Raw genomic sequence first — 14,234 nt, forward strand, 5'->3', positions numbered from 1 at the left:
TCAGGGAGTTCTAGCTAGAACTCAAATAAACGGCTATACTTAGAACCATCTGTGAAAGAAAACCTCTGTGAGGTTCTACAGAGAACTTCTGCTGTCTGGGGTTTCTATCCAGAACCATTCCATCTTCTAAGTGTGCAAACAAGAACCCAACCAGGAGGTTCTACTGACAACCTTTTTGTATTCCAAGGGTTTTATCCAGAACCTACCCAGGCGGAACAGAGAATGTTGATGAAACATTTTTTCAACCCCTTGAAGAACTCTTTTTTGAAAAAGGCCAGGGAGTTTGTTAGATGAACTTTCTGGATCAATACAGCACCATGAACACTCATTGCACATGCAAATGAAAAGTGCTGAATTTTCCCTTTAATGAAGATACTTCCATATTTTTTTTTTTTTTTTCGGAAGCCTGTGATTCTGTCTTTCAGATTTATTTTTATGCAACCCACCACCACCTCCCTTTTAGGAGTTTCAACTGAGAGCCTCTATTTTCCACCTGCCTGCTTCACTCCACCTCCACCATCATCAGCGTCTAGACTCCTGGGATATCCTCCGACTTCATTGACCTTTATTTAATAAAGATGCTGCTGAGTCTAATCACCAAAGACGTTCTCTTAATCAATTAATATTGTTACACATTACATTTCCAGTCAATCTTCATTGGAAAAACATGATGTTTGCAAATTCAGAAGTTAGGAGAAAAGCGCACATCCCTCATGCCGTAACCTTCATTTACCAAAATAATTCAGATTTAATTTGACCATCAAAATTTACATATACATTTATTAGTTTGCAGCAGTTTCCAATAGAAACAGGCACCCCAAGGACCAGGCCTCTGTTATATAACTTAGCTGAGAACTGTGTGTTCACTTATTAGCTCAACTAGTTCTGTTTCTGTCTTGATAAACTCTGAGACGTCCACAGAAAAGAGAAAGCTGACTGTAGGGAGAGAGAGCGCTGGACAGAAAAACAGAAAGACAATAAGGATACTGGAATGGTTGCCATCCGTCAGAGGCGTCCCTCAGCACTGTCCTGTGTCTACTCAGTGTCTGCTCATGACATCCAAGCGGGAGAAACTAATCTGTCGCCCATGAGAAGGCCCTGGCCTTGATATCAGATCAGCTGAAGTGAAACACATCAGGCTGCTGACACGCCACCGTTTCTCCCTGGGAAAAAATGAAGCCATCACTCACCGACACAAGCCAGCAAAATTACAAACAACCTTCTACAGAAGTGTCTTTCATCTTTCCAGTGCTTTCTTTTCCCTCGGTGTGGCTGCTGCCTCTGTCTTTGTGAGATGCAAATGGAAAAGAAACTGGGATGAATGCCTGAATTCAAAGCCTTTTTCAGCTTGATATTACTACAGCTGCATCATCAGACAGGCATCTGAACTTTTAACTCATCCCCATTATGTAGAGATATTGATTACATCGGGCAGGCATATCTGTTTCATAGACATATGGCTTCGCAGAAATCATCATTTAAATTGTCGGTTTTGCAGTGGGCTGGCCCATGGCACCGAGACAAAGTGACAAATAACAGAGAAGTTTTTCAGTTGGAGGCTGACTAATGACAGACAGGTAGCTGCTTTCAATCCTGGCAACAGTGGGAGGGTGAATTCCAACTGTATGTAGACTACAGCAGGCTGATTAGTAACTCACTGTTCCCACAACCCAAACATCATCTCTCCAGTCATAGCACAGAAACTGAAAGTACGCACAGAAGACCTGTCAAGCTTTGGATTTGGTATTTAAAGGTGCAGCGATTCTGACGAGAGATAGATGATTGTTTAATCTTATCTCTCCCAGGATGTCAAATACAGACACTTCAGGCTGGTTGTTTGGATCAACCTGGAAATTAGACTCAACAATCAACTATCTGTTTTCAGAATCGCCTTTAAAGAGTTTAGGGGGTGGTGTACTTTTTAGCCTTTCCAAAAAAAAAAAAAAAAAAAGAGGAAAAGTGTATGAATGGGATTAAACAGTGTGCAACCATCAAATGTCTGGCATGTCCAGCTACCAGCTGACCACCTACAGCAGTCAAGAGTGTAGATGTCATTACAATTCAGAGGGGACAGTGGTGAAATTGAGCCCTGGACTTATCTGCTCAGGGGTGGAGGTGGGGGTTGCAGCTTGTGCTTATTATGGGAACTTTTACTCTGAGCTGAGTGAAGCAGAAAACAGTTTGGCTTTAGCTCCACTTCCTACATTACTTAATGCCATTTTCAAGGTTTATTTGTAGAGGTTAGGCCAGCTCAATTTAAATTAATTACTGTATTAAGGTTAAAATACCCTCTGCTACCAGCGATCTTTCAAATGGACAGATTGTTAAAGTGAAATCCATTCTGAAAGCAGGTGCTTTATGGCAGGGACATTTTTTTAGAGAGAAAACTTTAGTCACACCATCACTAAGACTCTTTTCTGACGCACTTTGGTCGGCACACATGTCATTTACTCAGTAATATAATTAACTAAACACAACAAAGAGCTTATATTAATTATATATTAAATATATATTTGTAATAACACGATTTATTACAAAATAATTGTATACATACTAACTTGGATTATTAGAAGTTGAGGTGGACATGTCCCCTCTGTCCTCCCTGAGATCTGCGCCCAAGCCAGTAGTTATGAAGAGTCACATCCAAAGACAATGAGCACAGTATTAACTAAGCACTGTAATTTAACAAAAGTAACAAATTGCATTTAAAAAAAGCCCAGTTTGGTGGCCTGGTAGCTCAATTGGAAGAACACTGTATGGAGGCTGTCAGTCCTCTGCAGTGTCTGTGGGTTTTACTCCTGTCTACATTCCTTTGCTGCATGTCATTCCCCGACTCTCTCTCCCCCTTTCCAGTCCTATCTTCAGCTGTCCAATATAATTAAAGGCATTAAAAGCTAGAAATGAGAAGCCTGCTTTTGTCTACTTCTATCTGAAATAAATAACAATAGTTTCATAAGAATTTCTGATTATAAACTGTATATAAGATTTGATGGAGTAACATGGTCATTTGCATCTACAATAACTTCCCTTTGAACAGGACTGCAAGTGTCTATAGTAAAACAATATGATTAGGGCAGTGTGCATGATGTAGAAGATGTAAAGACCAGCTGCCTTGTGTAAACCACCTAAATATATTAATTTAATTAATGTAGTATTACATGAAGATATATTGCATTGTTGAGTCAACAGGAGAGTCTCATAATGGGTAGGAAAACGAGGGCCATGTTTTATAAATTGCCTGTAGAATTCTCTGTTTAAAAAAATACACATCTATATGGGCAATTATGCAAATGATCAAATGTTGGGTTTTTCGTTCACGCATGTGAAATGTGATAAAAAGGAAAAATGGCTACAAAAGCTACAAGACTAATAACTGGGCGTACATGACAAGAGAGGTCTTTAAATCACTACAGATCTTAAGTAATTAACTCATCGCTATCATTAAGCTGTGATCACTGATACGAAACAAGTCAGTATGTTACATAAAGGCTCATTGTGAATGCTTGGTTAAATCATATATTCATAATTTATCTCTCATAATAAAGACAGATAGAGATCTTAATATGAGAGACAGCCAGACAAAAAGAAAAAGAGAAGCTTTGGAGAGGTCGGGAAAGTCACTAACATATCCCAAACAACTATTTATTTTCTCCGGTGATGGGAGGAGAATTAATTCCCCATATCTGTGTGTCACAGATGAGACTCCCAGGTGTGTGTCAATAACATGCGCAGCGTCTCCGAATACAATCCAGCCCATCAAATGTCAGGTTTATCTGATGGCTCTGATGCTCAAAGCTACAAACATGGTGACATTCTGCCTGAGCAGCGAGAGACGACGAAGATCTCAGACAACATGGCAGAAGGGGGCTTTTTATTGAGTAGCAGGGTAGTGACATCAGTGCGACAGCCAGACAGCCAAATATTCTTTTAAAGTTCATGCATCGGTTTCAGACGAGAAAACAAAAAGAGGGACAGTTCTGGCTGTAGGGAGAGTGTAAATTCACTTGAAAGTTTCTTCTCCTGAATGATGTTTGGTAAGAAGAGAAAGTTTTTTGTTTGCGTACAGCAGACCTATTCGATTACTTTTTTAGATGGGCGAGACTTGAAAAACACTGAAGTGCCAAGGGACTGGATGTTTACATTTCCTATATCTGACCTGCAAAGTTTGCAATGTCTCATATGACTCTCATAAATTCCCTCTGCTTAAACAGCTTAAGCAACTTATTAAAATGTATCTCTGTGCTTAACGCCAGACATAACCAATGAATGAGCTAATTAGCGTATTAATAAATGATGATCTTCTACTAAACAATGTAAACACCCATAAACTTAGAATGTAAGCAAGCGTTTAAATTAAATTACAATAGTATGCTTACTGCTCATATTTATAGATGATCAAACACAGGGATGGAGTGGAGCTGGCAAACACGACCTTCACACATTTTACCTCACTGACAAGTTGTATTTTGTTGAGACATGAAAATGAATCCAAACAGCGAGATGCAGTTTTGGCTGTTAACACGTTACAGTTATGACAATCGGATCGCTTTTTTCAGTACCAAGCAGTGTAACCAATGATACAAATTACAGTTCCATTTAGTGTAGCAGAGCTTTTCCAGTGAGTCACGTTCAACAGCAGCACCCTGACTGTGTTTGACCTGAACAGAAAGAAGCCTTAATTAGTGTCATTGGTAACATCTGTGTCTGCGCTACTAATTCATGTCAAAACGGCTGCTGTGAAAAAGGTCTACAGAGAGTTGATATGAGGCGTCGACTGCTGCGAGATGTGTTAGCTTAGCTTAGCGCAGGAGCTGTGGGGGGATGGGTACTCTCTACTAAAATAAGACAATTGTCTCTTCCTAAGAGCCACCCCTTTTCTCTCTGTGCTCCAACGACAGTTGGGCAAAATTCGAGCCTCTGTTAACTTTCTCCTTTCCTATTTCCTGTACTTAGATATACTATGTGCAACGTGTCTATGTTGAAAAGAAAAACCAATTTTGAAGATGGTTGAAAGACACTGATTTGTAAAAGTGCTATTTTTTTTTTCTTTTTTTATGCTGGCTAATTAACAAATCTTACTTACAGGACTTAGGAAGGGTCAGTTGTGACTCTGTAATTCAAAAGTTGTCTTTTTTCATATTGTGTCTTTTTAGTTGCTTGTTAGCCACTGTCAGCATAGCCTACAGGTATTAAATCCGGAAGATGTGATGTGTTGATGTGGAGGATTTGAAGCTGTTTAAAAAAAGTTTCATGAAGTTGAAGTAATGTCATTAATTTGTTTTATTTTCGTGAATTCACTAAACTAATGCAATTATTTTCAAGTGAGTAAAATTTATTACATCTTTCAAGTGCAACATTGTTCATATGGCAGTCTGTTTTGCAATGGTTGTTTGTGGAGCTCTAATCGAAACTAAGCTGCCTGATGCAAATAGTAAATCTTTATCGGGTGACACACCATTCCTTTTGGGTGCTCATCATCTCAGAGGGATCGCGCTGTCCTTTGGCCCGGTAGTGGACATCAATACACACCACCACTGTGGCGGTAATTATTCTGCAATGGCCGCTTGCTTTAAGCAAAGTTAACCGTGGTCCCCAGGGCTCAGGCACCCCATGCATCTTTGAGAGGTGGATGTTGGGAGGACATATTGGAAAAATGTCCTGTGCACATACACACACACACACACCTCTACGTGCATGCACTCACGCAAACTGATGCACGTATTCAGCCGCCCACAAAAACAGGCAAAAATGCACATCAAGCCGCCCCCACATACACACAGAGAAATAAACACACCATTGCTCTCTAGATGGATGGCAGGATTGATAACGGTTGAAATGAAGAAGTGGATTACTGGAGTCCATCCTCTTTTTCGACAGTTATGACCTAAAACTCCTCAGAGAAGTGAATGATATTGAAGTCTGGAGATGAACAATCAACGCGGGACAAGAGGAGAGTAGCAAACAGTGGCCACATACACCTCAATGGACCATCAGTCCGACTGTAAACTACAACTGAAGTGAAAGAGTTTTCTAAGGAAAGAAAGTGTTTGATATTCTACACTGAAGTTTTTTTTTCTCTCTCAAATGTACACGGGTTGTGCTTTTGATAAAAAGGCGAACCAAATATTTCAGTGAACCAGTTTTGATGTTGAAGAGAAACTTGTTTCAATAAGCATTGGAAAAAGAAGTAAATACATTTTTGATTACATATAAAATCATACGTGTATTCACAAGGCCATGCTTCGAGGCAGCACAGCCTCACAGCAGTGATACTGCCTGCAGTGATGTTAATTACTTATCCAGTTAAACTGCCAATATACACTCTGAAAATTAAGGGCTGAGGTCCTACACAGAAGAAACAGTTCATCAAGGTTCTTTGATTCCATTAGAAACTTTTTTCATCCAAAAACTATTTTTGGAGAAAATAGTTCTTCAAGAATTGTTGACATCCTTGAAGAACTTTTTTGTCAAGGGTTATTTGAACTATACTATATAAAAAGGTCTTCGTAGAACCTCCCTGGGACAATTCTACATAAAACCCTAGAAATATAAAGGGGTTCACAGTAGAGCTCCCTGGTTTTTCTATCAAGAACGCTTGGAACGGTTAGAACCCTTACAAAGTGGAAAGGTTCTGGATAGAACCCCCACACAGGCCTTTTCCACCAACACAGAACTGGCCCATTCTGGTTCAAGCACCTAACTTTGAACTGTTCTGAGCATTCCCACCGAAAATGAACTTTTATAAACGGTTCTGCCAAGAACCAAAAATAGGTTCTCCTATAGGGACAAACCAAATACGCAAATTATGATTCTATTTAGCACCTTGATTTCTAAGAGTGCAGGGGGGATATAAAGTGCTACAGCATCGTGACAAATCACTGCTGTTGATAATGTCTGGCACTGAGTGTATAATGAAGTCTGTGTCTATTAACAGGGAAATTATAACTTCCCCTCCAAAAAAAAATAGTTAAATGTAACCTGCAGCACTGCTGCTACATAATTTGCACCTTAATAAGCTGAGTTAACAGAGTTTCCTATTTTTCCTGTTGCCAGAAAACAACACCCATGTTTGTACACCAGTTGCTGAGGGGATTTGAAGCTTGTACTTTGCAGCTCATACATCACCATCTGCCTGGTGTAGCCCATAGGCTGCTTACAACCTACAACACAGACTGACACATTGCCAAAAGTGAGTGCTGAACCCTCAGCCTTCGCTTTTCAATTGGTATAATTAACACTGAAGCTAATCTGATGTCAGGCAACTGGTGACAACCTCTAATGAAACACATAGTGTCTGTTACTTCCTTCTGCTAATCAGAAACAAGACAGACCTATTAAAGCTCAAGTCTTTGTTCACTAGTGTCTTGGATGTGTGGCTGTCCCTCCTCTTAAGGCTTCTGAGTCTGCAGTCAGGTTTCCTCTGTGCCTGCCAGCACTCATTTAAAACCCTTCAGGAACATTTAAGCGTCGGCTTCAAAGTGTGAAGAGAACAACTTGTACCGGCGACAGCACTGGAGGAAAGCGGGAGATTAATAATCAGAAATGAGGAGGAAGAGAGAGATCAAAAGAGAGAAAACTCCGGTGATAGTGTACATTAGGGCTAACCCCAGTGATTACCGCAGCATGTGGCGTGTGTGAGTGGTGCAGCGACGGACCACCCAGAGACACAGATGAACTCAAAGTGATGGGAGGCCGCTGCGGCTCAGCCAGGCGCTAACTCCAAAGACCTAAAAAAAACCCCTGTGCTTTTCCCTCTGAGGCAAAGACCAAGGCCATAAACAAACTTTAACTGCTGCATCTGTATCTGAAGCCTCTTTGCTGTGGTGCGGTGCCACCGCGCCTGTCTCCCCTCTAATATGGATCCTTCCACTTGACAACATAAACAACTTGTCAATTAGCACAAACGTTTACAGCGTTTAATTCACCAGGGGCGTGGCGACTGAGACTGTGTGGAGCAAAGGGGGGCTCTCTGGGATGATGGATAAAGACTGTGTGTTTGTGATTCTTTGCAAGACTATAATTTGCGTTTGAGCATTTGCATCTGTGTGTGTCTCGAAAGATAGCACGGGAGAGCTAAACTGTGTTGTAAAACTGCTGATCGGCTTTGTGGATTGGAAGTTCATTAACACGCCCGATGCTTTGATCCGCTGATAAAGTCGAGGAGGACGGGGCCGTAAACACGAAAGCCGATTGAGATAGCACTCCTTTAACTTTTGCAGGACAGAGAAAGAGGGGAAAAGTTTGAAGAGTCAAGAAAAGAAGGATCTAATGAACAACAGACACACAGACAGACAGAAGGAATGGCTCGAGGCGAGGAGGCCAATAACTAGCCTGCAGAGACATGGAAAGCCAGTTGGAGTGAGATAACACAGAAACATCCAGAGGCTGAGATAGCTGGAAAGAGACCATCTGTCTCCTCCACTCTGCACTCACCGTCAGTGGAGCAGCCAGTGGAGCCGTCACTGGAGCAGTAGCGCATCTCAATCCTCTGCCTGCCCACTTCCAGCAGGCTGGGATCTGGGATGCGAGCTTTGCAAGTGTACCGGAAGCGCTGCTCATAGTGGCCGCCATTGTCAGAGATGTTGACGGGCGTCCAGGGAGTCCAGGGTGTGGTCTTCTTCAGGTCAGGACAGGGCAGGGTGTTGCATGACTGATACTCCTGCAAGGACAGAGATGGAAAATATTGCACTTCATTAAGTCTTATTTTCATGGATAATAAAATAAGTGAACAGAGCTTCTAAAGAGATTTATACTAGCGCGGCCCAACAGTGTAGTGACTAGCTACTACTAACGTACCTGTGAAGAGTCTATTTTAACCAGAAACCATGATCTTTGCCTAAACCTTCCAAAGTAAGTTTTGCACCTAAACATAACTGTGACTGAAAGCTGAAAATACATTTTAAATACTTAAAATAACAAGAAAAAAATGTGTCATCGAGTGCTACTGTGCTAAATAAAACTGGCATGCATGACACTTTTGTAAATCTTGGGTTTCCTTCAAGACACAACCCTTGCTCTGGTTGCAGAAAAAAAACAAGATAGCAACCCCCATAATGCCAAACTTGACGCTTCAAAACGGTAGTTCACAAACCAGCGGGTGACATCACGGTGGCTCCATCCACTTATTCTACTGTCAGTGGTTATTTCATGGCAAGCACGTTTGCAGCCAGGTGAATTCGCCACGTCTGAGCGTGGGAGGAGATACTCACAAATCATTAAAGCAATAATTAAACATGACAAGCTCAGACAGAAAATACTTGTGTATTTCTCAAGCATGATAATGGACAGGACAATGGCTTTTGAAAATCTCAGCAGTGACTAATAAGAAATTAAACAGCTTATTTTACAAGGAAATAAACAGCCTTTTCAAAGCTTTCATCATCATTCATCCTTGAAAGCCTCTTGATTCCAGTTCTGGCTGGTTTTACTGTACCGCATGTTGCCAGATCCAATACCACTCATCCCCCAAAACACCCTGTACAAACCAACTGAGCCCTGTTTGCCTGGCCACAACATATCCTGCCAGTCTGCCCGCCTGCACACACTGACTAAGGATGCATTCCCATTAGACCGCTTGCCGAACATGGCAAGAGGCAAACAAGCCGGGCAGAGAAGGTCATTGATCAAGTTTAATTTATAACCAAGGGGAAAGGATGGAGGAGAGGAGGAGGAGGGGCTGATAGAAAAGTTGATAGAGGAAGAAGTGAAGAAGTGGAGGGAAAAGAAGGCAATAATGGCAACTCTTTCTCCCATCTGCATCTGGCTTTGAGAGCTGGGCAGTAAAAATGAAAAACGCAGCACTGAAGCTCTAACAGCATGATATGTGAGTCTCATTCAGAAGTCTCATAAGTATATATTTTGCCTCCACTTCTCTCAGCCAACTTCTATTTGGACTAGTGGTCGGGGAAAAAACACAGTGTGCTTCTTTTGTGGTGCTATATATGATGATGTGATTCAAGAAGATAATAGGTGGGTAATAGGCAGTCCAGACCTCTTTTGTGCCCAGCTAAATAAATAAGGAGTTGGAGGTAGTGATACGTCTGGAGAAAATGACACCACAGAGGAGAGGGTGAGATGGCAGCCATTTTCCTCACACTTGTTTATTTATGCTGAATAGCCCTTGAGTGACTGCCAGACCTTGACAAAATAAGATAAGAGTTCCTTTCTGCACATCCGTCAGCCTGTCACACGGGATAGGCTGACAGGTCAGCCGAGGAGAGAGGAGCAGGAAACGTTATACAGTATGCAGGTCTATTTTTCACCATCTTGCCTCCTCTTTTTATGCTCTCTCCTGTTCTCGCTTTCCCTCCATCTATCACTCTTAGAAATAAAGGTTCCAAAAGGTTCTCCCTTAAGGGCTGAGGGTCTACCACTGGCTTCTAAACTACACACTAAGAACCCTTTTCATCCAAACATCCATTTTTGAAAGAAAGTTCCTTATGGATTTTTTTAATCTTTGAAGCACATTTTCATCAAGGGGTTTGTCAAGGGATCTTTGTACCATAATATAAAAGTGATCTCTCACTAGAACCCAATGGATGGGCTCTAGATAAAGTCTTTGGAATATAAAAGGGTTCTCTGTAGGACCTCCCTGGTTGGGTTCTCGGCAGAACCCCCTGGTTGTTGGTTCTCAGTAGAAGTCACTGGGTGAGTTCTAGATAAAATATCTGACATAAAATAAAGGTTCTCAGTAGAATTCTCTGGGTGTTCTACCAAGAACCTTTAGAAGGGTTAGCACCATTGCAACACAGAAAGGTTCCTGAGGAATATAAAAGGGTTCTCTGAAGGACACCCCTGGATGTGTTCTCAGTAGAACCCCCTGGGTGGGTTCTAGATAAAACCTTTGGAATAAGAAAGGGTTCACTGCAGAACCCTCTGTATGGTTTTCTGTTAGCACCCAGATGGTAGAACAGTTCTTGATAGAATCCCCAGAGAGGACTTTGGGTAAAACCATGCACTATAAAGAGGTTCTCTGTAGAACCTCTCATAGGGGTTTCTGTAGGAAACCTCTCATAGATGGTTCTAGGGAGAACCCTCTGGAAGGGTTCCAAGTGGAAACTTTAAGAAATCAAAAAGGGACAAGCTGAAGAACCCTTATGGTTCTAGTTAGCACTTCACTTCTCAGAGTGTTTTTTCTTTCAGCTCCTTTTTGACACACAGCTCATAACTGGCTTTGTGTCAGCTCCCTTTTTCCCTCTCCTCGTTTCTTTTTGCCTCTGTACCTCGGCTTCATCTCTCTCTGTCTCTCCCCATCCACCCTCGTCTCTGTCTCCTCCCCTTCCCTCCCCCCTCCTCTCCTCCCTGGGGTACCAAGGTTAAAAACACAGGGAGGATTTAGATTCTGTTAGGGCCCCGTGATGAATGAGGGTGTCACCTCTGCCGCACTTCCTGCCTCTCTCCATCTAGCGCAGTAATCATCTCCAGACATTAATATTTAACATCATCACGCATCGCGGACCAGCCCACAATCTGTGGTTATCAGCCAATAACAAAAAGGAAGAAAAAAAAAAGTCCACCTCAGCGTCTCGCTGCCGCCTACAGCGACAGCAACACATGGCATGAATGGGGGGGAAAAAGGCAAACGATCTGTGGGTGTTTGTTGTGTGAGTTGTTGATGGTGGCCAAACACAGTAAATATTTAATGAGGCTTGTCTGGTAAGCGTTCTTTCCTGTACTCTCTTAGGATTAGTGTCGATGCAGAGGGCTAAGGAGATAATTACTGGGTTTAAAGCTGAACCTCATTCAAGGTCTCCGAAGGCATCCACATCTATTATAGCTAACAGCAAGGTGGTCAGTATACATGTAGCAAAGATCAAACGCTCTGTGGCTTGTTGAGAGGACAAACACCCGTGGAACTTTACATAATTTATTTTGTTTTTTCTTTCTTTTGGAGTGATGAACAGATATTAATTCATTTTAAGGGATCATAAGTAGAGCTGGGTATCTTTTAAAAAGAAAAATGATACTAGTAACAATAGTAATACCCTTAAAGTGATACATATACCAATAGAGTACTTCATTTGATATTTTTTTAACAGCCACAACAGCACGTGACTAGTTGTGCTTTCACTGTCTGAGCCTATTTGTGTGAGACCATGGAAAAATGTTGTCCTGGAGACATCTACTGTAGTGGAAACTACCACAACAGTGTGTTATACGTCTGGGGTGGTGGTGGATAGCGACTTGGTTTGCCCATGGCGAACGTGAGTGCAACAAACCAGTTGCTTCTTCTAATCACTACAAAGTCTGTGACACAGACACAGAGTTTCTCCATAAGCATAGTAAAAGCTCACTCTCCTGCCTGGTGCATGGTGCCAGTGTAAAGCGATGCTGTGCTGCTGCCAGAGGAGTGCTGACTGAGATTACAGCATTCTTCAGGATAAATGACAAATAATAGATTTGTGTATATTTCTGTGAATCCCTCCCTTGTCTGATGGTCTTGTCCACAATTACTTAACTCATATACAACATATTTTGGCAGTAAAAAAATAGAGGTCCCTAGACTATGTCCTTGCACAATAGCATTGCAATTGTGCAAGACGCAGCCAGGAAATGTTACAGATGCGTAGTTAAGATCACAATGAAGGCTGACTTTAAAAATGGTTGTGGTCCGATCAATGAGTAATAATGTAGTAATAATGTAGTACACATGGGTTGGAACGTCATCATGTTGACGGGCGTCACAGCTGGTGTCATCCCATTCCAAGATGGTCTCTAATTTTCCGCTTCATTTGATATTCATAAAGTAGTCCTGAAATAATCCTTCAGCATTTTTTATCAGACGCCACAGATGTGTAGTATAACCATGCTTTCGACTGTTTTGCTGGCATCTCAGCACACTGAAGAGCCAACCGCGTCAAACACACTGTGCTCGACTTCATCACACCACAGACCGTATGGGCTCCAGGCTCTGCAGTAATGGGCCAATCACACGTTTTATTAAACCAAAGAAGCCTTGTGGTGATTGGCTGTTAGCAATGACATGCTAAAATGCTTTTTTTTTCTCTACATCTGGTACACAAAGGATCGAAGCTTCATTTGACTGCAGAAGTTTCAATAATGGGTTATTTCGTACCTTATTGTTTAAGGTTAGTACTGATACCCGGCCCCAGTTCCAAGCCAAAAAGGTTAGTAACAACTCCTATGAAGGTCTGTGCTGGAATCTTAGGAATTTGGCAAACCACAAGATAGGAATTGGTGAAAGCACTCTTTTAAAATCCAGCTGACTACAGTTTATTCGATGAATAAAAAATATTTGCTGTGGGACTACAAAAAATGTCTGAGTACTACATGAAAAACAGATTTATTTTGACCCGCTGTTTTACTTTACAGCTCCATGGAATGTATTTGTTAGCTGATTGTTAACCATTTGAAATGCAAGACAGATGAGATAATAGAAGATAATATATAAGAGAAGATAAAGACAGCAACAGTGAGGTTTAGCTAAAAAGATCAGAATTCATTCAATCAATAAATAGCTGTCTAGTAGTGACCCTACTAATTTATATTTGATATTTACATGAATCTGTACCTTGCTGCACTTATTTATTAATGTGGAAGGAGACAGGCACTTGATGAGGTGTGTGAATGATCAGATGTTATTTTGAAAATTCAATAAAAATATAGCTGAATATTAATAAAAATAACGCTGGTAGGAATGTGAATAAACTGGGATGGTCCCCGGTATCATCACTGTACTACCTGGGGGGTCCATGATATGAAAAAAGGTTGAGGACCCCCTGCTGTTGACTCTAACACCAATAACAAATGCTGAAGGGCAGTGGACACTTTATTGCCTTTCTCTTCTATAACCCTTGTTATATTGTCTACGCATGTGAATACAAAATCTGGCATAATAACAAAAACAAAAACAGTCCCCTTGCTTTGAGAGTGGCAATTTTTATAATGTTTTGAATAATGCATTAAAAAGGGACCTGAGGACGTGAAATAAACATCAGTATAGCTCTGCCCATAAAAAACCCTTACATACACCCACAAGCAAATGACATTCACCGAGCCAGAGCATGAATAGGTCATCTTAGGCATACATTACATGCTGGCCATGTAAATGTGCCTCTGAACAAAAAGACTGTGTCTGAATTGAACTTTTGATTCACATGAAGCTGATCAAAATGAGCTTTTTAAATATTTCTGCTCACTCTTTCCAGTTGACATGGCGAGCTAATAAAACAAAGTAATAAAACTACAGGAAAACAACGAAAACCAGGAAACAT

The 14,234-nt window shown here is 41.3% G+C and overlaps 1 protein-coding gene across 2 annotated transcripts in view; it reads right to left on the minus strand.

Annotated features, from left to right (window-relative positions):
* Positions 1–14,234, minus strand: part of sema5a (sema domain, seven thrombospondin repeats (type 1 and type 1-like), transmembrane domain (TM) and short cytoplasmic domain, (semaphorin) 5A) — a 173,942-nt gene that overhangs the window by 26,074 nt on the left and 133,634 nt on the right. For both annotated transcript variants that reach the window (XR_014772698.1, XM_084747092.1), the window contains exon 16: positions 8,434–8,659. Coding sequence is in view for 1 of the 2 variants with exons in the window: in XM_084747092.1 (XP_084603218.1) it covers positions 8,434–8,659 (226 nt within the window). In the remaining variant the exon portion in view is untranslated. The remainder of the gene's footprint in view (positions 1–8,433; positions 8,660–14,234) is intronic.

This window comes from Lutjanus erythropterus, chromosome 21, assembly GCF_056507025.1.
Source record: "Lutjanus erythropterus isolate fLutEry1 chromosome 21, fLutEry1.hap2, whole genome shotgun sequence".
Classification (NCBI taxonomy): Eukaryota; Metazoa; Chordata; class Actinopteri; order Lutjaniformes; family Lutjanidae; genus Lutjanus; species Lutjanus erythropterus.